Source organism: Citrus sinensis, chromosome 7 (assembly GCF_022201045.2).
Source record: "Citrus sinensis cultivar Valencia sweet orange chromosome 7, DVS_A1.0, whole genome shotgun sequence".
Classification (NCBI taxonomy): Eukaryota; Viridiplantae; Streptophyta; class Magnoliopsida; order Sapindales; family Rutaceae; genus Citrus; species Citrus sinensis.
Genome location: NC_068562.1, coordinates 24,412,943 through 24,439,477, shown reverse-complemented (window position 1 = coordinate 24,439,477; position 26,535 = coordinate 24,412,943). Strand labels below are relative to the sequence as shown.

Here is a 26,535-nt window from a genome sequence, read left to right as displayed (position 1 = left end):
CAGGACGGTCGAAAACCTTAAGAGGAGCATAAAAGGAAAAATGGCACTGTTCACATGTACGGTACTATTCACGTGTACGGTACTGAATACGTTACTGTTCACGACACTGTTCACATAGACGGACGATGACGTGGCATTGACCGATGATGTGGCATTGACTGATGAGGTGTCACGATCCTGTTAGGCTAAAATTCTTATATACTGTTGATGGTGACGTGGCAGCATATCAGTGGACGAAAAATCTCGCGTACGGTACATGCACCACACAGGATTATTTTCAACCAAACCGTGTTACTGTTCATCCGGGTCAAACCGTGTTACTATTCATACGCGTGGTCAAACCGTGTACTGTTGACTGATGACGTGGCGCAATCCTGAGCGTCCAAACTGTTTTTAATCTGATGGCCATGATTTACTCCATGTATCTATAAAAATGGGGCCTCTCCCCCCTAATTTGATATCTCGGAATCCATTTTTGGGATCCATTTTCTATAATTCCTTCTCCATCTTGTATTTTCTTCGTATTTTAATAAATTCCCATTTTGCCCCTAGTTCAATTATGAGTAGCTAATTTTCTTTCAAGCTTCGGTTGAAGGTGAAGTCTTAACATGTGTCATAGGCTTAATTTGGTAAATTTATTTTCTCTTCCCCTCTAGTTTTTGTGGATGTTTTGACTTTTCGTCGACAAATAATAATATTCTTGTCTGGTACCACCTTGGTTTCACCGGCCCTCTAGTACAAGGTTATTATTATTTGGCACCATAAGCCCTTAGCTCCATATTTATTAGAACGTGGTTCATGAGGTGTGGATTCCCCCCTCATGATTTAATTGGTATTAATAATGAATATTTAGCCCATGATGCATGTTGATATGGATCCACGTACCCAAGTACGTTAATTTAATAGATTTAAACTTCAATCTCTTCTCGCCATTTCAATTCCAATTTTTAGGATAATTTGAATTACTTCCACCACAAATCCAATCATTCATTTCCAAAATTAATTCTACGCACAATTAAAATCCACCTCCTCGTGGGATCGACACTCATCACCATTAGTCTATACTACAATAGATTCGTGCGCTTGCGAGTACATTAAAATTTGCACAACACCTACTGGTAGCAACAATAGGATTCAGATCCATAAAAATAGGTAAATGGTCAGAACACGAGGCCTCCAAGCTCATAACTTTAACCCGAGCAAAACGGTGAAGCTATTCAGCTGAGGCTAGAACTCTATCCAGCCGCTCTTCCACCCAATCCACCGACCCTCGGGATCTCTCCCAAATAAATTGACATCCTTCCATCCCAACATCCAGCAAACCACTATCAGAAATGGCATTCTTAAGTGTCACTGTTTCTATGATCACTGTCTTCCAGCAAACCACTATCAGCAAATCACTATTATAGAAATCTCTAATGATTATAGAAATCTCTAATAATGCCATTTGAGCATGTTATGAAAGATGCTAGAAGACGAAACCTCTTCAATCAATCAATGCACAATCACACGGCTTTAGTTATGAAGAAACTTCTTGAAATCTACAAAGGATTTGAAGAGATAAACCAATTGGTAGATGCCCCGAATTTGTGGGTATTTAGAAACTAGTAAGCTGATATTAGCACCTAAACCACCGGCAACATCTACCAATTGGTTTATCTCTTCAAATCCTTTGTAGATTTCAAGAATTTTCTTCATAACTAAAGCCGCGTGATTGTGCATTGATTGATTGAAGAGGTTCCGTCTTCTAGCAGCTTTCATAGCATACTCAAATGGATTTTTTGCATTATGTGCCTTCATAAAAGGTAGGGTCCCTTCCAATAAACAATCTTTCAAGTGGTACCTATTCAATTCGGGGATATAAAATTTCTTTCACAGATAATGAAATTTAAAAAAAAAAAAAAGAAGATGAATGGAAATAATGTATATGAAAGATTGAAAATACTCATATGTGAACGTCAGCACAAATTTCGTGCGGAAAGATACCCTTTTACAACAATGTAAAGAGTGCTTCACAATGTTATAAAGGAATTTTCATGACTCATGAAAGATGTCGCAGAGAAATTAGAACACAAACCAAGGATCTACATTAACGTTCTCCTGAGATAAGAGGAAAATAGGAGCAAGAGAAACTCCGTCTTCATTTGGAAGCAAATATCTACCAACGGACGCTAAACCATATACTCTGAAAACATTTCCATCTTTATTTGTGACAAGATTACATGTTAGGAAAGAGCAACTAGCAAGGAGTTGTAACATTCGATCAAGTACTGTTGGGGCTTCTTGGTTATTTGTGAGCAGCTGAGATGCAATCTCAGAAGAAGAAAGCTAAGATGGACTAGCTTTAGCTAAAATCTCTAATACACCAAGCTTGATGATAGCTTTCATGGTCATGGGAAGTAATGAGCTGAGGGAAAGCTCCATGACCAGCATGAAATCTTCCTCATCGTTTGGTGGTTTCATGAGTTGGTCATGGAATGAACTCATCTTAATTCTTGGAGTAGGATTTGCTGAAATTAACAAAATGGCAATGGATGATGTTGATGTAGCGCTCAGTATATAACTATATATATACACGTATGCCCACGAGGCTGTGGTCGGGTTGGTAACAACATCAAGCTTGTAGCAGTTGACGCCTGGGTTCAAGTTGTGGGGGTAGTAAGGGGGAAAAATAAAAAATGTATTTGGGCTTTACCCATCCCCTTATTTTTTAAAAAAAAACTATATATATACACGTATATATATATTAGTTATAAATGTAAGTTTTGGTAGCTTTGTGGCTTTTACAATATGTAAATAGCCCCATTCATCACAATCATAGTTATGTCATGGTGTTTTTTAAAATAGAAATAGCACACCACATCAACCAATTGAAAACAAACGCACCACTTGGGCTTTGTAGCTCAATGGTGAACCATTGTCCTTAAAGTCAAGTATGATTATGAGGACAATGGTTCAATTTTCCATGAACTCAAACTCTCTCAATTAAACATAATTGTGTGAAGATTACTTGTAACGTCTTTCTCTCTTGCGAAATGCGAGTGGAGTAGAGACATCCCTCCCTCTGTGAGAGTATTTGGCTGGGCATATATTTCGTAGAATAAAAATGTAATAATGTAAGTTTCAGGTATGTATATCAAATGTAATAATGTAAGTCTCAGGTATATACGAAATGCGAGTGGAGTAGAGACACCCCTCTCTCTGTGAGGGGTATTTGGCTGAGCATATATTTCGTAGAATAAAAATGTAATAATGTAAGTTTCATGTATATATATCAAATATAATAATATAAGTCTCAGGTATATATATAATTGTAAATATCAGTATAATAATTTACTATCATAACAGTTATAAATATCTGTGTAATATAATAACTTAATTCTTAATACAATAACTTGATACTTAATCAGATAAAAAAAAAATTGAAAACAAACGCATCAGTGTTAACAAGGCAAGAAATCATTCACCATTTTGTCTTTTAAGTCTTCAATTTAAATGTTTCATCAGTCTTTTCAATTCTGAAATTACATTTTCTGTCCCACTCTCGATAGTGATCACAAAGATGGGAAACCTACTTTTTTTTTTTTTTTTACTCTGAAATATCATTGCAATTTGCACCAGCTTTGGCCCATAGGAGGCATTGGCTGCGTGTCAGTTTCCAAATGCATCAATTATTCTTTCATATCTGCTTCGAAAAAAGAAAGAAGAGCTTTCAATATCAGTATTTAAAATATATCGTTCTTCTAGACTTGTCAACAGCTGTAGCCCATATCCGCCAGGCATTAGATTTCAAACAAATTCATCAAGTTACCATCGATTGTTTACGCGTTGAATGAGTATTTATTTCCATTTTAAAATATAACCTATTTTCAAAGTAATTGATTATGGTCGTGATTCGTTTAATTATGGTCCTCATTCATTTTCAAAGTACCGATAGCTTTGGCCCTTGTTGTCAGGGGCGTAGCCAGCATAGGAACAGGTGGGGCATAGGCCCAGCTGGCTTTTAAAATATTTTTTTAATGATTATCTTAAAAATATATATTTTATTTATTATTTATAAAACTCCTCCATATCAATTGTGAAACTTTGAAAGTGCCACATGTAATTTAAAAACAAAAATTTCATACTGCCCCTAACTTAAATGTCTAAGTCTAAATAATTTGATTAGCTATTATAATTTCATAAAAATCAACAAAGACAAACAGTGGCGGATTTAGAAAAATAATTTACTGAGGGCTAAATTAAATAATAACAAAATGTAAAAATTGAAACTTAAATATATAAAATTTTTGGTAACCCACTTATAATTGTTCTATATGCGAGTTCATATTCTGAACACATTGTGCAATAGACTCATTATCAATACTATTAAATACATCTTTTTCTACACAAACAATCAAATTATCATTCATCCATTTATCTTCCATCCGATTCTGAAGTTCATTCTTCACAAATTTCATTGCTCAAAATTATATATATGAGTACTTATGTAAAAATAAATTAATTACAATTGAAAAATTAATTTACTAATAGTTATAAACAAAATCACTAAAAAAAGAAATTGTAAAAACTAGAATTAGTCACTTGAACAATTACAATTTATATAGAGATGTGTTGACCTGTGAACAAAAAATAAAATACGAAATTCTTAACTTAATTTGAAAAAAAAAAACGAAAAGAACATATTTATCTAATGCAAAATTGATGTAAATGCAAGTCGGTCCCACGTCCCACCCACTCAAGCCCACAACAATTAATAAATCACCCCCCTCTTGGCTTCTTCTCCTTTCGTTTTTTTCACTGCGATTCTAAGAATAAAGAACATAACTGATGCCTGCAACTTCCTCTTTTTTTTGAGACAATCTCTAATTACAAGTTTGGCACTCACAGTTCAATTTTGGGATTATAAATATTTTGGGCTGTGGGCTTTATTTTTTTAAGTAAAATTATTACTTTATAATTATTAAAATAATAGTTTAAATTTTAAAAAATGATGTTATCTAATAATTTTTACAGGGGTTATTTTAAATTTTAAATTTTGTTTTAAACAAAAAAAAAATTAGTGGGGGCTTAAGCCCCCAGTGGTCCTGCACTGCATCCGCCCCTGAAGACAAAGCGAGAGAACCACCTTTATCAAATAAAATCCATTAAAAAATCAATTAAAGTAAGTGAAATCTAAACTTTACTCTTTCTTTTGTCTCTTCCCTAGAATAAAATGTGGTGGGTGGAATCCACAGCAGATTATGCAATTTGCAGTGCTCATCAGTCGTCATTGGTGCGTGAATTTCTTCTCACTTTCTTTATTTGTATCGCTTGATGTTTTAAAATTGTAAGTTTATTAATTCTAAGTTTTTATTATTTCATTGTTTTTTACATTTTATAATTGCTAATTTTATTATATATTCATGTTTGATTTTTGTGTTTCCATATATGATTATTTTTGCCATTATTAAAAGATTTAAGAAGAAATTTATTTATTAAGATTAGTACACTATACAATGAAATTTTAATGAAGATCCATAATATTTTGTGTAGTTATGTAACTATAATTTTCATGTGTATTTTTTTTTATGAAGAAATTTTTCTTTGAACAATAAATATCATACTTATTCGATAAATATATTTCTTTGAACAATCATGGATAAATATTTAAGAAAGAATTCAGCAATTGCAACCTCATCAGGAAAAATGAGTGGCAATTCAAAAGAAAAAGTTAGTCTTAATTTGCATGATCTTCCAAGGGATCTCGGTTTACGAACAGTAATTTCAAAGTTAGATCCTAATATTTAAGATGAAGTTTGGAGAGCATATTTGCAAATTGGTCCTTTTCAACCTTAGAGCCATGATTTTCCTACTAGGTTGTTAGGAGAAAAATCACGACGATTTGTCTGGAGTTGGTTTGATAATTGGTTAGAATATAGTATAGTAAAGGATGCAGCTTTTTATCTTTATTGTTATGTTTTCAGGGAAGAAAATGGTAGTCAAGGGGCTGGTCCGGAGTTGGTTTGATAATTACCTTCAACCATAGCTATTAGATTCTCTTAGATACTAAGTTTTATTTTATAATTTTACTTGAATTTTTCCAATCTATCTAACACCACTATTCCCGTAAATATATGGAATATACAAGATTAAATTGTTAAACTAGGGACCTTTCATTTTTATTCTTTTCTAAAATATGTTCACTTCTTCTCCCATCAAGAAGAATATATATGCAAGGGAAAGAGATGGGTCATAATCGTTTAAATTTTGTTAACTATTGTAACATCTAGAGAGATATTAAGAATAGTGGAAGTTAATATAACTTCTCTTTAAACTACTCATATATTAAATTTTAAAATTTAAATAAATGTACTAATGATGATAAATATCAATAAGGACAAGAAGTTTAAATTAACTAAAACATAATTACCTAATGGTAATTATTACCACTTAAGGACACAAAAACGTGTCTTACATTCTCCCACTTTGTCCACCTCACTACAAACTCATAATCTTTAATTTTCTTTAAATGCTTTAACTTCATACTAAAACCAAAAATTGAAAACCATGAAACATGGTGGCAAGTTCTTTAAAAACAAGTACTGTCATCCACGCATTACAATATAGTCTTGTCCTAAAGTGAGTACTTAATGTGGAATATACTACATGAATAAGCTTCCAAATACTCATTCATGGTCCTTTTTTTATTTTCTTCAAATATATATACATATCATTGTTCTTTAAACCTTATGTATACAAAATCATATGAGATGACAATTTGATAATTTAAAAATTTAGAGTCAATTGAAAAACTAGTACATAAAAACATGGTATCTCACTTACATAAAATTATATAACAAAATTGCATCCCATGTGCTCTATATGTTCCTTATACAACTTCAGTGGTAATCCTTTCGTCAAAGGATCTGTAATCATCAATTTGGTATTGATATGTTCAATAACCACATTTTGTGATCTAATATGCTCTCTAAGAGCTAAGTACTTAATGCTGATATGCTTTCTTCCACTTCCACTTTAGTTACTCTTAGCTATAGAAACCATAGCTGAATTATCGCAATAGATCCTTAGTGGTCTGGAAATAGAATCAATAATTCCCAATCCAGTAATAAAATTCCTTGGGCAACTAGCCTGTGTCGATAGTTCACAACAAGATACAAACTTTACCTCGATAGTTGAGGTAGCAATTAATGATTGTTTGGCACTTCTCCAAGAAATAACTCCTCCAGCTAACAAAAAGATATATCCTAAATTTGACCTTTTAGTGCCAAAACAACTAGCAAAATCAGAGTTTGTATATCAAATTACCTCTAATTGATCAGACCTTCTATAAGTAAGCATGTGGTCCTTGGTTCTTTGAAGATACAGTGATACTTTCTTTGTAGTTCTTATGTGTTCCAAACCTGAATTAGATTGATATCTTCCCAACATTCTTATTGCAAATGCAATGTTAGGGCTTATGCAACCCAAAGCATACATTAAGCTCTGCATAAGGAATATTGGTCATCTGTTCCATTAGAATTTTATTCTCTGGGCACTTCTTCAAACTGAATTTGTCACCTTTGATAATAGGCCGTGCTAGATGAATAATCTTTCATACGAAATCTCTTAAGAACTTTATTGATAGGTTTCTTGAGATAATCTTAATATCCCTCGGGATCTGTCTCTTTGAATTTTTAAACCAATGATATAAGAAGCCTCAGTTATATTTTTCATATCAAATTGTTGTGAGAGAAGATATTTAACCCCATGAAACAAGCCCAAGTCACTTAAACCAAGCAAAATATCATCTACATATAGGACTAAGAAAATGATTTTGCTTCCACTAACCTCATGTTATATATATTGATCCATAATATTCTCGGTGAAACCAAATAAAGAAATTATGTCATGGAATTTTAAATACCACTAACGAGAAGCTTGTTTTAATCTAATGTTTACAAATTAAGTGATTATTTTCACTTAAGATGAGCCCTTTTGATTGTTTCATGTAAACCTCTTCCTTTAGATCTCCATTGAGAAAAGTGGTTTTTAAGTCCATTTGATGTAATTCCATATCAAAATAGGCCACCAAATGTCATGATTATCCGAAAAGAATCTTTCTTAAAGACTAGAGAGAAAGTTTCATGATAATCAATTCCTTCTTGTTGAGTGAATCCCTTGGTTACAAGTCAAGTTTTATATCTTTTGATATTGCATGAGGAATTTCTTTTGGTTTTAAAACCCATTTATGGCCAATGGCTTTTGCTTTTTTAGGCAACTCTACAATATTCTAAGCTTAGTTATTAGCCATTGAATCCATCTTATCCTTCATGATATTATGCCATAACATGGATTTACTACAACTTATGGCCTGTAAAAATGTAGTAGGGCACCTTCAGCACTAATGTCAATGTCAGATTCTTATAAGTATACAATATAATCAGAAGTAATTGCAAGTTTTCTCGTCCTTGTAGATCTTCTTAATGTTACATCAACATCCTTTTGAAGATGATTTTCAATAACTGTATCTTCAGGAATTAGTTATTGATAATCTTGTAAATCTTGAATTACAACTTATTTTCCCGAAGATTCAAGAGTAGATTCTATACTTGGATCTCGCTAAAAAACTAAGTTTCGAGATTGACTAATCCTATTATTTGTATCATTCTCTAGAAAATGTGCATTTCATGCTTCTACAATTTTAGAATTATAGGACGGTTAATAGAATCTATATCCCTTAGACCTTTTCGTATAGACAATGAAAATATCCTTAACATCCTAGGTCTAACTTTTTCTCTTGTGGATTGTATACTCTAACTTCAGTCGGACAACACCATTCATGCACATGTCTTAAACTAGGTTCCAACCTTTTCATAATTCAAGAGGTGTTTTAGGAATAGCTTTTGGTGGAACTCTATTTAACACATATAAAATAGTTTTTAGAGCTTCACTCTATAAGAATAATGGGAGACTGAAGTTGCATATCATACTCAAGACCATGTCCATTAATGTTTGGTTTTATTTTTCTGCTACATCATTTTGATATGGCAAGCCTGGCATTGTGTATTGAGCAACAATACATTCTTACTTTAGAAACCTAGCAAATGGACCTGGTTTTTATCCTTATCCCATGTACCAACTATAATATTCTCCACCTCTATCTAATATGATGATTTTAATTTATTTTCCTAATTATTTCTCTACTTCTACTTTCAAATTTTAAAAGCATCTAATGCTTCACCTTTATCATAAAAAAGTAGAGATATGTATAACATGAATAATTGTCAATAAACGAGATAAAGTATTTCATACCATTTAAGCACACTTATAGGCCACAAATATAAGTGTGCGTAATTTCTAATCTTTTAGAACTCCGTCTACCACCTTTCTTGGTCTTCTTGGTATGCTTTCCCTTAAAGCAGTCCACACAAGTACCAAGATTAATAAAGTCAAGAGTCTCAAGGATGCCATCCTTTATTAATCTTTTGATTCGCTCGATGGCGATATGACCTAATTCCATATGCCATAACATAGAGGAGTTTTCATTTAAAACACCTCTCTTAGTACTAATATTCCCGTGTAAAGTCATAAGGTTATAATAAAAAATAGGTTTAATTAAAGTTTAAATAAACTATCATCTAATATTGCATTACAAATAACAATAGAGTCTTTAAACAAATGAAAAGATATCCAAATGAAATTAAAAGTAAAACCAAGAGGTAAAAGTCTTGAAACAGAGATAAGAATTCTAGAAAATAAAAGAATATAAAAGGTTTTCCCAAGGTCTAAGACAAAGCCATTATTAAGACCAAGTCTGTAGGTCCACATAGCTTCACCATGTGAAGACATCTTATTTCTTGAATAGATTATACATTAACTGTTCATCGATTTCCTTTGGTTTAAGAAACCCGCATGGTATTCCCAACATTGATTGTAGAACCAGAGTCAATTCACCAAGTATTTTGAGAAATTTGAACCGTATTAGATTTGTAACATGCTAGAGATATATGATTACCTTTCTTTTCAAGCCAAGTCTTGCATTTGGGGCAAGCCTTCTTCATGCGTCTTTTCTTTTTAGAATAAAAGCACTTAATAACATCCTTGTTGACTTGATTAGAGATTTTCCTTTTCTTTTCCCCTTTGTCATTTTTCTTTCCGTGAGTCAATATATAACACTTTCCATCCTTTCTTGATTCAGCCTATCCTCTTTTTGCACAGACAAAGTCAAAAGTTCATTGATAGACCACTTTTTTTTATATGTGTTATAGGAGATTATGAAATGTCCATATTCAGATGGGAGTGAATTAAGGATAAAGTGAACTAAAAAAGACTTAGAAATGTCAATTTCTAAAGACTTGAGTTGAGCAATTGTATCTGTTATTTCAATATCCATCATTTCCATAATGTGCTCATGGATGGCTTTGGTGCCGTTGAAATATATAGATGACAATTTGCTCATTAAAGTGCTTGCTAATGCCTTGTCAGATGTCTCAAATTGTTGCTCAGTGGCATTATGATAATTTTTCATATTATCACAATTAGAAATAGACCTATGAATGCTTTTCCCAGCATGAGCCTTGATAAACATCATGCTTAAGCAGCTGGACCGCTCCCACCATTCATATGATGCTTTGTTTTGACTCTAGTGCTAAGTCAAGGTCCGTGCACCTTAATGCAAGGGGAATTTTCTCTTTCCAATCCTTAAAATTGTCACCACTTAGAAGAATGATGCGAGATGCATCATAGCTTGGAGCAGATAAAGATTGAACAACTACAAAACAAATAAGTAACAATTTGTAATTAAAGAGAAAGAAATATAGAAAATCTACACATGTAAATAATTTCAAAAATAAATCAATGCATCATTACAACTATCATGTGGGCAAAATTGCAACATTAATTCTATATAATAGAGCTGACATTTTATTTTTTCTTTTACTAAAATCCATTAGGCCTGTTGGCAACTAGATTTTCTTTTATACATTTATTTTAAGTAAAATAATAAATAATTGCTATCCCATTTTACTTAAATACAAATATTATAATCTCCCTATGGGGACAACCTATGATATTCTAATGTTTAAGTACAATCTTTGATGTCATTAAATATAATGTGTCCTAATTATTCCATTCTTATAATTTGAAGGTGCTGTGGCTATTCCTGAGTTTCTTAAATGTAACTAACTTCAAGATCGACATCTAAAATCAATTGCCAATAATGCATAAATAATGCAAAGGTAAACGAACAAAAATAGTACTCCAGATTCCATATAAAATCAAAATTTTCATAGAACAAGAATAAAGTATTCCAATTCATGTAAAATATATATAAGGAAAGTTAACACATCATTGTAGCATACCAATTTAATTATCTAGTGGCATAATAATCACTTATGTGAGCCACACATGCATGCAATCACATGCAAGCAGCCCTAACATATACATCTATAACAAATATAGAGGAATTTAAAAATGTATTATTGTTGTCTAATATTATTCATGCCACTAATATTAAGAACACTATTTCTAGTCCATTCAAAGAATTGAAAGCCAGATTTAAAGGAATATGCTTTAATGCCAAATATAATATTATTTGATTTGAAAAAAATCAAGCGGAAGCATATGAACTTACCTCCAACCAGAGCCATCAGATTCTCTAGGATACTAAATTATATTTTATAATTTCACTAGAATTTTTCCAGTCTATCTAACACCACTGTTTGTGTAAATAGATAGAATATGCAGGCTTAAGTTGTTAGACCAAGGACCCTTAATTTTAATTTTTTTCTAAAATTCGTTCACTTCTTCTCCCATCAAGAAAAATATAAATGGAAGGGAAAAAGATGGGCCATAATTCCTTAAATTTTGTTAACCACCATAACATGTAGAGATATATTAGGAGTATTGGAAGTTAATTTAACTTCTCTTTAAATTGCTCATATATTAAATTTTGGAATTTAAATAAATATAATAATGATAATAAGTATAAATAAGGATAAGAAGTTTAAATTAACTAAAACAAAATTATGAAATGATAATTATTAATTCTATTAGATGGGCCACTTGACACGACTCAAAAACATTAATTATTCCCAAGTATAAGAATATTTGGTTTTAATACAACTCGGTAAGTTCAGGGTCGATCTAGGGGAAAAAGTTTTAATTTGTTAATTTCTTTTAATGTATGTAAAAACTAAAAACAATAATTTGAATTCATGCTATTTAATTTAAGTAAAACTATGAAAATAAATTAGCTAGGGCTATGTAATCACTTTTAGTTGTAGATATAATTTAATAAATTCTTTTATTTTTTATTGTCCCAATATTAATTGTATAACTTAATATATTTTTCCATTAATTTTATTATGGATACTTTGTGGGCCAAAATTCAGTTTGTCTACAATAAGGCAAAATACAATTTTACCGTACTTGATACTAAGATATTAAGAATTTATTGTGCCAAACTCCCTTATTTATCTACAATAAATCAAAATTTTAAAATATAAAATATGGATAAAATTAAATAGAAAATAATTTAATTTTTATAATTAAAAATTTAATTTGATTAAATCATATTTTTCTATTAAGAGTTTCACATACCGTAACCATTATTATTTAGCTAAGTATAATTGAAATAAAAATAATTGTTAAAATTAAATTACACATAATTAAGATTAAAATATCTAAGATTTAAAATAAAACTAAATTTATTTATGAATTAAATTTCAAATTTCTGAAATAAATTACAAGAAAATTAAATACAAAAGAAAAGAGAAGAAATTTTGAAAACTAAGCCTTCCGTTTCTCATCCCTCTTCTATACTTCACTTTCTGTCTTATTTAGCTCTTTTTCTTTTTTTCCCCTTTTGTTGCTTCTCTCTTTGCTATCCTTTATCTTCTCTCCTTTTGCACTCCTTCGCTGCTCTTTTTATAGGCAGCTAGCAATCATTGTCTCCTCTTTTCTTATTGTTATTTTTATAACTATTATTGATAGTCAAGCGGCAGCCACTTGCCACTTGACTATCAATTGACGAAGTGGCTCTACTTTTTTTTTTTTTTTTTATTTCAATGTAATCCATCTTATGTGTCTTCCGCTTTCGCCTTTGATTTCCTTTTTATTTTTAAAATATATCTACAATATAAAATTAATATAAGATTAATATACCACAATTTAATTTAACATAAAATTATATTGCGGGATTATTAAGATAATTTATAAGTGATGAGTGCATTAATCAACACTGTAAGTGAAAAAAATGATAATTTTAACTTTTATTAAATGTATACTTTCTAGTGTTAATCACACATCTCACTCATCATTAGTTGACCAATCAAGTTAGTAATAAGAGCACAGATGAAGAGGTTTTTCACTGAAACTAGAATAAAATAATTCTTAATTGCATGGTTAATATAAAAATTATTCACATTTAACAAATTGATGGATTTTTTATGAATGTTCAGATGAGCAGTTGCAAAATCACCTAATAAGAAAATGAAAGTTTCCACGTAATTTAAAATTTTGGAAATTCTCTCTTGCATGCTTGAGACAACTAACTCTTCTTGAATTGGTGGCCCAAACAAGTATCCTAGAGGTTTTAAGGCTTTTGAGATGATGCCTACCACTTAGCTTCCTCTAATAAAAACAGCTTCTGAGACAAGTTTTGATAATCCTTGGTCACCTTCTCCATATACAAGGTGTAGTTTTCTCTCTGCTATAACACAACCAAGATTTATAGCTATATGAATGAACTCCTTGTATTTCCTATAGTGAAACTCAGAAAGCACACAAAGGTTCTTGAATTGTCTATTCGAAGTTGTTGCTATTGGAACAATCTTAAAAAATAATTTGTGAGTGTTTGAAAAAAAAAACTCTTATTTGAAGATTTTGGTGATAGGCACAGTCATACACATACGCATATGGGGTGGTAGGTTTGTCAAATGATACGTAAAGCTTTGGCTTATAATTTAAAAGAACACAGAAAAAGAAAATGGTAAAAAGAAAAGGCAAATAGTGATTAGATATAAAATCAACCATTAAAAGCAATAATGCAAAAGATAAAAAAAATATTAAAATAAATGAATATTTACTGGTAGTTGTGATTGTGGCTCACATTTTCTTACGGTTTTACATTGCACATATCCACTTGGACGCATCTCAATGAATCGTAGGATATCATTTAACCATTCTTTTCTTAGGCTATCTCTAATAAATTTAATTTTATCTTCATGATTTTCAGAAGTCATTCCTAAAGTTTTACAATATGGTCGATTGCAATCAAGTCATAAATAGTTAGGATATTTAGAGCCGAGTCAATTAGCTCTCTTTCTTTTAGCAAATGTGTTTTTACCAAAACTAGGCATGCAACAAACAAATAGATTAAAAAACTCACTTGCCAATCGAATTTTTACTTCAATTAACCAACAAACGTTAGAAAGAATTTCATTGATCATCAACAAAAGCAATCATTCACCATGAGCTTTGTAAATTTTTTTAAGGGCATTTTGTGGGAGAGAATGAAAACGCATATGCAATTTACGTTGTATTTCTTCCATACTTAATTTTGGGGTTTCAGTTATTATAGGAAACTAAAGATACTAGCTTAGGAAATCATGGAATACTTCCACCATTTATATAAGAAAATGAATCAAAACATACCAAAAAAAGAGTCAATTATGCGATATCAAGTCAAACATAAAGACGAACAAAATAAAAAAAAATGAAATCACACAACGTACAAACAATGGATATAATCAAATACTTAACTCACCTTCGTTCTTTTAATCGAGTTAACCTTAAGCTCTAATTGAAAACCATATATACTACCCCTCTATTTACTTAAGTTGTCTTTCTAGATTTTCAACATAGGATACTAACATTGGTGGTTGTAAATCCCAAATAAAATGGACTTACAAAATCGTATTAGGCCTCTTAGATGCAATTTCACACATAAACATTCTCCAAGATATTTGAAAATCATATTTCTTATTATGGTACTCATGACATATACTAAAACTGATGAAATGGAACACAATTGCCAAATAAACACATTTAAGCAAAGAACACCATAATCTGAATGATTTAAGATACTTAAGAAACTCAAATAATTCAAATAATAAAATAACTATAAAAAAAGTTAAATCATCCATTAAAAATGAAAAAAAATTAATCAAGATTTGGTGGGTCATTCAAATTTATTTCGGTATCTTCTTCACGTGGTTGGTATTCCAAATATGGTTTTAATCTTTGACCACTAACTTTAAATATAACATCTTTTCTTGGATTCTTAATATATGTGGCCCCATATGGATATATATTTTTTTACAAGAAATGAGCTAGTCCAGTTTGACTTTAACTTCCCTAGAAACAAATGAAGACGAGAATTATAAAACAACATGTTTTGACCAATCTCAAAAAAATTCTTTTATCATAAACAGCTTTGGCTCTTGCCTTGATAATTCTTGAATTCTCATATGCATCATTACTTAATTCCTCAAATTCATTCAGTTGTAATTTATGCACCTACCAACATCATCAAGATATGAATTAAATGCTTTAATATTCCAAAATGATTTGTGATTAAGTTCAACCGATAAGTGATAAGGTTTACAGTAAACTAATTGATAGAGTGACATTCCCAAAGGCATCTTAAATATAGTGCGGTATGCCTAAAGTGCATCAGCCAATTAAAGAGACCAAGCATTTGCTAATTGGGTTAACAATTTTTTCAATTATTTTTTTTATCTCTGTACTTGCTAATTCAACTTGATCACTTGTTTAAGGATGATATCGGGTAGCAATTTTACTTGTAATTCCATATTTCTTCATTAAAGACTCAAATAACTTGTTACAAAAATATTTACCTCCATCATTGATAATGGCTCGAAGGATTCCAAATTTAGTCAAAAGATATTCTTTTGAAAAATGGATCACAGTTTTATGATAGTTGCGACGACAAGAAATTGGGGTTTAAAGGCATTGTGTTTTGTCTTGAGTTGGACCTTAATATTTGATGATTCTTACATATTTTTCAAAAAACATGTAAATCTTTAAATAATATAGATCAACAAAATCCAAACTTTAGTACTTTTACAGCTGTCTTCTTTGAAGAAAAGTGGCAACTACTTGCTTGATGAAAAACTTAATTAGTAGTACTTACCTCGTTGTTTGGTATGCATCTCTAAAAAAATTGATCTGAACAACACATAAACGGGTATAGATCATCTCAGTAAAAACTTTTCACTTTGTTAAGAATTTCTTCTTGTCCTGGGAGTTCCAATTAGATGGCATTTCACTTGTTGGAAAATAATTAACAATGTTAGTATACCAAGGCATATTATGTACGGAAAACAAAAATTTATCAGGGAAAGAATCATTAATGGATATTGTATTAATTGATCACTCATTTGTAAATCTTAAAAGATGGCCTGCAATAATATTTTTGGCTCCCTTTTTGTCCTTGGTTGTCAAGTTGAATTCTTGAAGTAGCAAAACCCATCCTATTGATCTTTGATTGGCATTCTCTTTAGACATTAAATATCTAGCGGTAGCATGAACAGAATAAACAATAGTGAATGAACAAATTAAATACGAAATAAGTTTATCGAATACGAATATTATCGCAAGTATTTTTTTCAAAGGTGGTGTAATTCATTTGGGCATTATTCAAATTTCTACTTGTGTAATAAATGACAACGGGCTTACCTTCTTTTATTTGCCCTAGAATAGCTCTAATTGCATAATCACTAACATCTCACATTAGCTCAAAAGACAAAGACCAATCAGGGGGTTGCATTATAAGGGCAAATTTTAAAAAGACTAATTATATTTTCAAAGGGCTTCTGACAATCTTCGGTCTACTCAAATAATGTATCTTTTATCGGGAGGTTACAAAGTGGTTTAAATGTGTCACTAAAGTCTTCTATAAACCTTTTATAAAACCCGTCATATCCTAAAAAGAAATGGACTTCCCTAATTGTCTTTGGTGAAGGTAATTTTGAGATGACTTCAACTTTAGCTTTATCAACTTCAATTCCATTAGAAAACACTACATGGCCTGCGTACAACAAGGAATTCCATGATGAGGACATCTCATGAGTAGCTCCTTGAATCTTTTCCATGCATCATACAATTTTTCATCTTCAAGTTGATGGAAAGATGTGATCTCAATCCTCAATTTTGTATTCTTGGTCGGTGAAAAGTATTTCATAAAAAATTTGTTAGCCAAATCATTTCATGTAGTAATGAAGTTAGGTGGCAGAGAGTTCAGCCATACTCTTGCTCGATCCCTTAAAGAAAACGGGAAAAGTCTGAGCCTCAATGCTTCCTGTGATGTTTCAGTAATCTTGAAAATATCACTTACTTCCAAAAACAACTTGAGATGTAAATGAGTGATAACCCTATGAAATGAGAGTTATCGTGACTTTTTATTTTTAAATCAATATTACTTAGAGAATAAATGATATGTTTTTGTTGCATTTTAGTTACATTTTGCATGAATAGTCATTTAAGTTTAATTTTGATAAAATTCATATGTTTTTAGATTATTGTGTGCTCTAATTATGTGCATAATTGTAGGTGACCAAGAAACTCAAATTTCGCGAATGGAATATTGTAGCAAGAGGTGTGCAAAGTTACAAAAGAACTTGGATGTAATGGAATTAAAACAAGCCTGTAATAATGAAGATGCTAGAGCAATATGTTGTAGTATTGTTGCTGTAGCAACGACTAAAGCAACGATAAACGAGATTTCGCACATTAGATAGAAAATTACAATCTAAAGTTTCCAAAAATAAGAGATTCACGGCCATACGTTTCTGGTAACCCTAATTTCAACTTATAAAAGGAGCACATTACAACGAAAAGGGGGGCCGTCATTAGAGAAGATGAGAGAGAAATAACACAAGAAAAAACAAACTGAGATCAAGAGAGAAAAGTAAGGAAGGCAACAACAAATTCAAGAAGAACACCGAGCGAATTTCAACACCTGTTCTTGTTCTCTTGTTTCTATATTGTTATGAAAATTCACTACAAGAAAATAAGCAATAGATGACAGAAAATAACTGTCATAAAAGGAAAGTGTATGACAGACAGTTCATTCATCATCTATGTCATTGTCATTAATTTATGACAGAATATTTTCTATCATGAATTCATGATTGTATTTCATAGTCATATATCCGTCATACAATATTTTAAAGTAAAAAAATAATTAAATTAAATTAAAATTTATTTAAATTTTCGGGCCAATTTTTTTAAATTTTTGGTAGAAAATTCAATTATTATTTGAAAATTTATTATTTAATTTTGGCAAAAAATTATTTATGATAGAATATATGATGACTTTTTCCCGTCATAAAGTTTTGATTTTTTAAAATTATATTATAATTATAATTTATTAATGAATTCTTATTTACAAATTTAATTAATTAATAAAATGAATATCATAAAAAAATTAATATTAATTAACATTCATTCAATCCAACAAATTAATTTTAAAAAAAAATAAATCTAATATCCAATGTGATCACCACCAACACATAGTAAAATATCCCAAATTGAAAAAAATCATCCTAAAGTATTAAATGACGGTTAAATTCCAATCAAACTCTAAGAAAATCAATAAGAATTCCGGCCACCAAGCCAAGTTACCCAACAAAACTTCCAAAGATTAATGCAAGTACTCCAACAACAAGACTTCTAGTAAGACTTCCAGTGAAAATTCCAGTAACAATACCATCTTCTGACAGCGCTCTAAATGAAAATTAAAACTTACAAAGCGACCTGCAAGATTCATGGGAACAAAATTAATTCAGACACGAATCATCAGTGCATTTCAGACACAGCTACTGTTTTTCCTGTTCAAAACAGCAGAAACAACTGTTGTTTCTGCACTTTTGAACAGAACAACAGCAGCTATCTTTGCACATTTCGACAGCAAAAACAGCAGCTGTATGAAAAAAGAAGAATGTATGAAGAAAAGCAAGCATTCAGCATTTGTATGTATATCAATATAAATATATGGTTTTGCATACTACCAAGTAGCCTGATTGCAGCAGACAAGGTCCCACCAATTGCAACTAGATCGTCTACTATTAAAGCACGCTCCCCTGCTTGTACAGCACATACATGCATCTCCATTACATATTTTCCATATTCCAAGGAATACTCTTCGGAAATAATCTCCCCTAATGAGACCATCAAATGGCAAAACAGTTAGCATTCAATAAATATAAAGGTACCAATCCTCGTAATAAGAGTTGCATAACCAATATTTGGTTAAGTGAAACAACTCCAAAATTTTCATTTAAGAGTACCACAGCCAAAAGTAATCATGTTGCTTTATAGCTAAGCGTTGACTCTAGTTGAGGTGCCTGCAATTCTAACTTGAAGTCACCTCTACTCTTTTCTAAACTTTTAAATATTGGAACATACTTTTTCAGCTACAACACAACCCCTCCATTTATTTTAAGCTGCATGTTTTTTGTAGCAATTTCATGGGAAGTAAATCCTAATATTCTTCTCATTTTAATTAGAGCAAAAGAACTGAGAATACTACAATCTAGAATGGTTACTCAACCACCAATACGATCAGATTCACACTTTCTGTAATAAGTAATTTGTTGAGTTGGTTTCATAGGGCCATTGTCCATTTATCAAGGTGGGAAAATAACATTTGAAATTGGAGAAAGTATGCTTCAAAAAGATTCAACCGTGCACAACAATTTCTACAGAAGTATAAAATATTTGTGGGAACAAGTAGAGAGCAACAGTAAGCATATGAGGCCAGTTAACACCAAACTAGTGCAAAATACTATAAAATCGTAGAAATGGTGTTATCTTGGATATTCAGACTTTCGACAAAACCAAAGTAAAATACCATGCACACTGAAGAGTATGAATGCAAGTGTTGCCAAACTTTTCACCATTTTGACATTACTGTGATTTGTTCTGTCACTGAAACAGTTGCTAAAGCATGTAGTTTGAGCCACACTTCACACCTTAAATTATTATAAATTCTTTGGTTATCCAAAATTTCTCTAGAAGCCAGAAAACTACACAGCCAAGCAGGAGATTACTAAAGTAGATGTAAAGATTTACCAGGAAGCTTCTTAGGTTTCCTCATAGGAACAAACTTTGCCCCAATAGCCCATGCAATAGGAGGCCCAAATATAAAACCCCTAGCTTTAATACCTGCATTATGCGACCAACATAAGATCTCATAGGAAAGCACAAAAGCTTTAGCTCCATTAAAAAATTCAACTTATCAATGAATTAGAAAGCCGTCACCCAAATATCTACTATTCCAACTTCATTAATTCTTTAGAAATTGTGCCAGTCAACTCTCCTAGTAGGAAGTCTATCTTTTGCAGAAGTTGGTTAAAGACTACCAGTTTTCATCGTCAACTATTAAACTGTGTCCAACTCCAATGATGATACGAGTAAAACTTGAGCATAGCGCTAAAACTCTATAATTTTGATAAAATAAATTCATAAATAGTATAGTTTTCCTTAATTTTGAAGGTACAACCGCTTTGCACATTTCAACAGCAAAAACAACAGCTGTCTTTACACATTTCAATAGCAAAAATAGCAGTCGTTTCTGTATTTTTGGATAGCAGAAACAACAACTGTTTATGCACTTTTGAACAGCAGAAAAAGCAACACAAATTTGCTTGCTGTTTTTACAGTTTTTGGCAAAAGGATTTAACTTTTTTCTGTAGTTTTGTAACATCAAAAACAAAAACCAGATTAATGCTATTGTTTCTGCAGCTTAGTGCACCAAAATCAATTACTTGAATCATGATTATCATCCTCATGACAGATTTACAAACAAAAATTTGTCACCATTTCATGTAAATCAGAACTAATAAGTTTTTACAAAAAAAAACTCATTCTAAATACAAACCCCATGATTTCTGGACCCAATTCAAAGGACAAATTGAAAAGAAAAAGACACTAAGCATTTACCTTGCAAGAATCGAACCGAAGGTGAGGGTTCGCTGAACAACTTGTGGCGAAAGGACAAAGAGACTGAAAAACGATGCGAAATGGGTGTCCAATTGAGAATGATGGTTTGGACGGTGGCAGAATGGTGGCTTTTCTGATCGATTTTTATTCTAGGGTTTCTATTATGAGAGAGTGAGGAAAAATGTTTGGTGAGTGAGCAAATGTAACACCTAGACAAAATTTTGCGTTTTATGTAAACGCACACTTAAACGCCATCGTTTTTGTTTTATTTTTTATATTTTTTATATTTTTAAATGAAATAATATATTAAAAGTTAGTCAAAAATGGTCAAAATCAAATAATTCTATTATGATTTCGTGATAGAGTAAATTTACATCACGACTCTATCATCAATTCTTGATATACAATAATTCTATTACAAAACCATCATTAATTTATGATAGACTAAAATTCTATCACGAGTCTGTCATACATTTATGATATAAGTCATTTCTGTCACAAGTTGTCCGTTATCTATTGTCAGTTTTCTTGTAGTGATTTGTTTGATGGCTAAAACTATTTTGGTTTTTGTTTTCTAATAAATTATGAACTAAAATTACGTGTGATTAGGTGATAAACAATCTTGATAGTTAATTGACTAATATTCTATGTTGCTACATGTTTGCCATAGCATGTTGTTTTAATAATATTTATTTCAATTTACTATTTCGACTGACCACCCATTTAGTGATACTAGCTAAGAAAAAGCCTAAAAAATGCCCAACTTAGTGGAACATATCAAAGCAATACTTGGTTTTAGATTGGGTTTCCTGAGTTGAGTTTAACTTGATTCGAAAAATGTCATACTTAATCTAAAACTTATGATGAACTTGACATAGGGATTCACCTTACAGGGTAATTAGAATCTAGGCATGTAATTTTATATCTTATGTTAGCATAACAATTGGTCACTGTTAAGTTGTATCAAGATATAAGATATCAAACAAGCGACAACTAAGGGTGTACTGTAGCAGATGATGTAGAAACCAAACCAAAAATTAGGAACATAGTCAAAACCATTAAGGTAGCGTTTACTTTTTGGATTGTAGTGGGAATCCTGAGGAGTAGGAATCCTAGGATTGGGAGTGTGGAGTGGGATTGAGAGTAGGTTGTTTACTTGCACTAAAATTGAAGCATGAAATGAAGATCATAATCCAATTTATGTGTTTACTTTGTCTTGGATTGGGAGTAAATAGTTTCAAATTATAATTTTATCCTTATTTAAAGAATAATAATTTTTAATTACAAAGTTAATAAAAATATATTTAATGAATAAATATTTATTTTATTATATTTGTAAATTTATAATAATAATTAATATTCTTAATTATGACCATCACAATTTTTATTAATTTTAATTTTAATTATATAAATTAAAAATTGTTGATAAGGGCAATATAAATGAAATATTTTTACTGTTAACATCGTATGAAATTAATATTTTCTTAGAATAAACTATTTATTAGTATTAATTATTAATATTAAATAAATATAATACTATAATTTTTAAATAAATATAATAATATTATATTTTCAAATAAAGATGGTATATAATAATATTATTAATTCTCTATTAATATAATATTATTATTTTTAAGTAAATTAAACTTAGAATCAAACCCAATTATTATTTAATTAAATATAATAATATTATTTAAATATTTATTAAATATAATTATAGTAAATTTAATAAAAAGAAGGGTAAATATAAAATGAAACTTTATTTTATTTAATATAATTATATTAAATTTATTATTTATTAATATAATATTATTTAGTACAAAATTAATATTTTCTTAGAATAAACTATTTATTATTATTAATTATTAATATTAAATAAATAAAGTACTATTATTTTTTAAATAAATATAATAATATTATATTATTAAATAAAGACAGCATATAGTAATATTTATTAAGTCTCTATTAATGTAATAATATTATTTTAAAGTAATTTTAACTTATAATCAATGTAAATTATTATTTAGTTAAATATAATAATAATATTTAAAAAAATATAATATTATTTAGTTTATTAAATATAAAATATTAAATCAAATTAAATTAAATTAAAAAAAGGTAGAAAAGGGAGAGGTAGGAGTGGATTCCCACTCCCACTCCCCACTCCAAAAATGGGTGGGGCCCACGGAGTGGGATTCCCAATCCTTCCTTAATTAGTTGAAGTAAACACTGGAGTGGGAGGAATCTACACTCCTCACTCCCACTCCAGAAAGTAAACACAGCATAAAAGAATTTAATCACTCAACTACTCCATTCTCATTAATTAGTCTCTGGTGTTTAAGTTTAAATTCTTCTTAATTACACTTTATTATTGCCTTGTAAATTTTAGGTAATCAATTTTATCAATTGTTATTTTGTAATTAATTTAAAATTGAATTGACAAGATTGTTGTAGAAATTGCTATAACATCAATCCCTAAGGAGACAATTTTAAATACTTATCATTATATTACTTGTTGTGTACACTTGCACATTGACACCAATAGCATTAGAAATCATACAACAATGAGGATTTTCTAATGGCAGTCCATTGAATTGCCCTACTATTTGAAGCATCTGAAACATCATTGGTTTGAGCTCAAAATTATCAGCTTGCAGTTCGGGTCTAACTATTCCAGGGTTTATGGCTTGAGGGGTCAACACTGCATAATCTCTAATGACTTTGTCTCTATCATCTGCCATATGAATAATATTGTTATTCCCTATTTGCCCATAAATAATCTGCCCATTCTGACCTTCTTGACCTCCTTGGGCATTTATTGGTTATATTTCTCCTCGAGAATTCAAATTCCTCGTGCCTTGCAAATCATCCATTGCTATAACAGGTTTTGAATTTCTTTACTCTTTTCTCATTCTCTTTGTAGTTCTTTAAATTTCTAGATTAAACTGGAATTCAATAGGTTTATATTTCCACATCAAAGGCTATTAGAGCACTTCTATCAACAAAATAAACAAATTAAAATTAAATTAAAAATTAGCATAGATCAAGATTAATTTCATAAATCACAATGAACAATTATTCCCCAGCAACGGCACCAAAAACTTATTGGGTTATTTCTCTCAAATCTCTATCTTAATTTTTTATTTCCTTGTTGTTTTTATCTATTATTCTCTTTGGGTGACAACTCTCTCTTTTTCTTTTCATGCGTACTCTTTTTATAACTTAGAATTAGGGTAAACGAAAGTTTGTGGTGCGTATCCTCTATTTTTTAGAAACTTCAAATTGCAATCTTTTAGTTATTGCACACAAAATCCATTTTTTTTCATTACTCTAGGATTACTGCAGCAACGGTTACAACATCTTCATTATTCTAGACTTGTTTTAACTCCTTTGTATCCAGGTTATTATATCATCTGTGTAGGTCAGTTGCAGTAGCATTCCATCGCTAAAACTTGAGCTTTTCGGTCACCTACAATCATGCATATAATCTAAGCACAAAATGATCTAAAACAACTCAATTTATTAAAAATAAACTAAAAGGATACTTATGCTAAATGTAACTAAAATGTAATAAAAACACATCATTTACTCTCTAAGTAATATTGATTTAAGTATAAAAATATCATGATAACTCTCATTTCATAGAGTTATCACACCCCCAAACTTAAACTATTACTTGTCCTCAAGTAATGACAACAACATTAACACTTCAATCACACAATCATGCAAAAAACAATTTAGCTCTGTCATCAAGCTTGCTAGGATTCATCAACCCTTAGATCACACTTTTAACCACGCAAAATTGTCATAGCAGCTCAAGTTCTAAACTTAGGTCTTATTTTGTCCACACTATGTGTGTGACTTCTTGATCAAGTTCCAGAGATGCTGCAGCATCACACAGATATCACATATAACTCAAGAATAAAGCATAAGTATATTAATATATGGGGGAACATAAGTCAAAAATAAGTTCAAACTATGCTACAGTAAATTTTTTTTTTTACACTCTTCAATGTATCATTGATGTTTCATGTGAATGTCTATCACTTATAACGATGACACACAATTACTTAACCAATACACATATCAAAGTTGTTATAACAATAACATGTAAAATGCTACATGATAGTCTTATCTATAAACACCTTTAACTCAAGGCTGAACATGAGGCTTATGAAAAGATCTGCTACTCAATATTCTAGACAAATGAGCTTTCTCTCTTTTTTTTTTTTTTATCACTTTCTACAACAATGCTCATAACTCTTGCTGCCTTTTAACTCAAATCTGCATATGGGGTACATACTCAGCCCTAGTTACTCAGCAACTAAGCCATTGGAGCAAGATTTATTTCATATCAAGCATAGTTTATGATAAATCTAAACCCCCCCCCCCAAACTTGAGATATTTTCTAACCTTTTTGGTCTTCTTGGCTTTGCTACAACAGACTCACAAAACACAACCAAAGCCTAAGTGTGAATGCAGAGTTTCAACCTTTGTCTATAAATTATCTCTACTTGGCAATCATTCATTGCCAAATATCAACACTCAATTCATCCTCATTGGGTTCTATAATCCACTGAAAATTACTAGATAAACAAGGCAATACATATAACAGAAACACATTCATTCATTAACACACTACACTATAGCACAGCCCCCCCAAACTTGAGAGGTATTGTGTCCTCAAATGCATATAAAATGATTAAAGACAACATGCATATACTAACTATAAAGAAATGAACAATTTGAAATAAAGAAAACAAAAGAAAAGTTTCAGAAATTGGAAAACTAAATAGGGCTGACAGGGGATACTCCCATGTTGTTGAATGTTCTATTGTAGCTCTTGTTGAAAAAGGGTCACTTTTTCTTAGTTATACTTCGCAAATGTTCCTTAGGTGAACCTACTGACGTAGCATCTAGTTGTTTCTTTTTCTTGCTTTGAGTTGGACTTATTTAAAGGGTTCTAGCAGCTTCAGTTGCTTTGGGCTGAGTTTACTTTTTTCTTTTGTGTTCTAGCACTTTTGGTGTTGTAGCACCTCTAGAAGGCTGTACATTTTGTGTTTGCTGGAAACCTTGAGGGTTGTAATGAGGGATTTTATTATGGTTGGTTGTGTAGCAACTTGTGCAAGTGCTGCTGCTAGTTGTTCCTCAACAGTGATATATGGGCGGCCCAAGAACAAAACTGTGCGGGTCTTGTTAAGGCCCAAAACAGAAAATATCTTATTAGGTCTGGGTTAGGTCATGACACTACTAATAGCTTCCTCTATGGTCGCATCCACATCCTCTTCCCACTCTGATTCTGACTCTTCTTTAACCCAAATTTTCTCTTTTCCTTTGCGTGTGAGAGTCACTTTTGGAGGTTCTGCCTCCTTTTCCTCATAATATGCTTACTCTTCCTCTTTTTCTTCCACTACTTCATGTTGCTCTGACTATTGTTCTTACTCAAATTCTCCTTCAGCCTCTGGATCTTTACTCCATTCTACTGGAACAGCTTCCTCAGCTTCTCCGAAATTAAGTTGTTGCAGCAACGATTCTAGAAAGTTTGTATCTTTATTTTTTATGTATAAAGCAAATTGGTGCTTTTGT

The 26,535-nt window shown here is 30.9% G+C and overlaps 2 protein-coding genes and 1 non-coding gene across 3 annotated transcripts; 1 reads left to right on the top strand and 2 right to left on the bottom strand.

The window, feature by feature from the left end:
* Positions 1-1,213: 1,213 nt before the first annotated feature.
* LOC127898880 (caffeic acid 3-O-methyltransferase-like) lies at positions 1,214-2,558 on the bottom strand. Its single transcript, XM_052431381.1, has 3 exons — positions 2,078-2,558; positions 1,567-1,843; positions 1,214-1,372 (listed from the first exon to the last, which is right to left on the bottom strand). Exons 1-3 carry the CDS (start codon positions 2,257-2,259, stop codon positions 1,214-1,216), a joined length of 618 nt encoding a protein of 205 aa, XP_052287341.1. The 5' UTR covers positions 2,260-2,558.
* Positions 2,559-17,051: 14,493 nt separating this feature from the next.
* Positions 17,052-17,158, top strand: LOC112496506 (small nucleolar RNA R71). Its single transcript, XR_003063064.1, has one exon. It is a non-coding gene; the product is annotated as a small nucleolar RNA R71 (small nucleolar RNA).
* A 1,264-nt stretch (positions 17,159-18,422) lies between these two features.
* Positions 18,423-23,690, bottom strand: LOC102618730 (uncharacterized). The gene is made up of 5 exons (XM_015525270.2): positions 23,548-23,690; positions 20,950-21,158; positions 20,080-20,172; positions 19,017-19,166; positions 18,423-18,762 (listed from the first exon to the last, which is right to left on the bottom strand). Exons 1-5 carry the CDS (start codon positions 23,688-23,690, stop codon positions 18,650-18,652), a joined length of 708 nt encoding a protein of 235 aa, XP_015380756.2. The 3' UTR covers positions 18,423-18,649.
* Between the last annotated feature and the right edge of the window lie 2,845 nt (positions 23,691-26,535).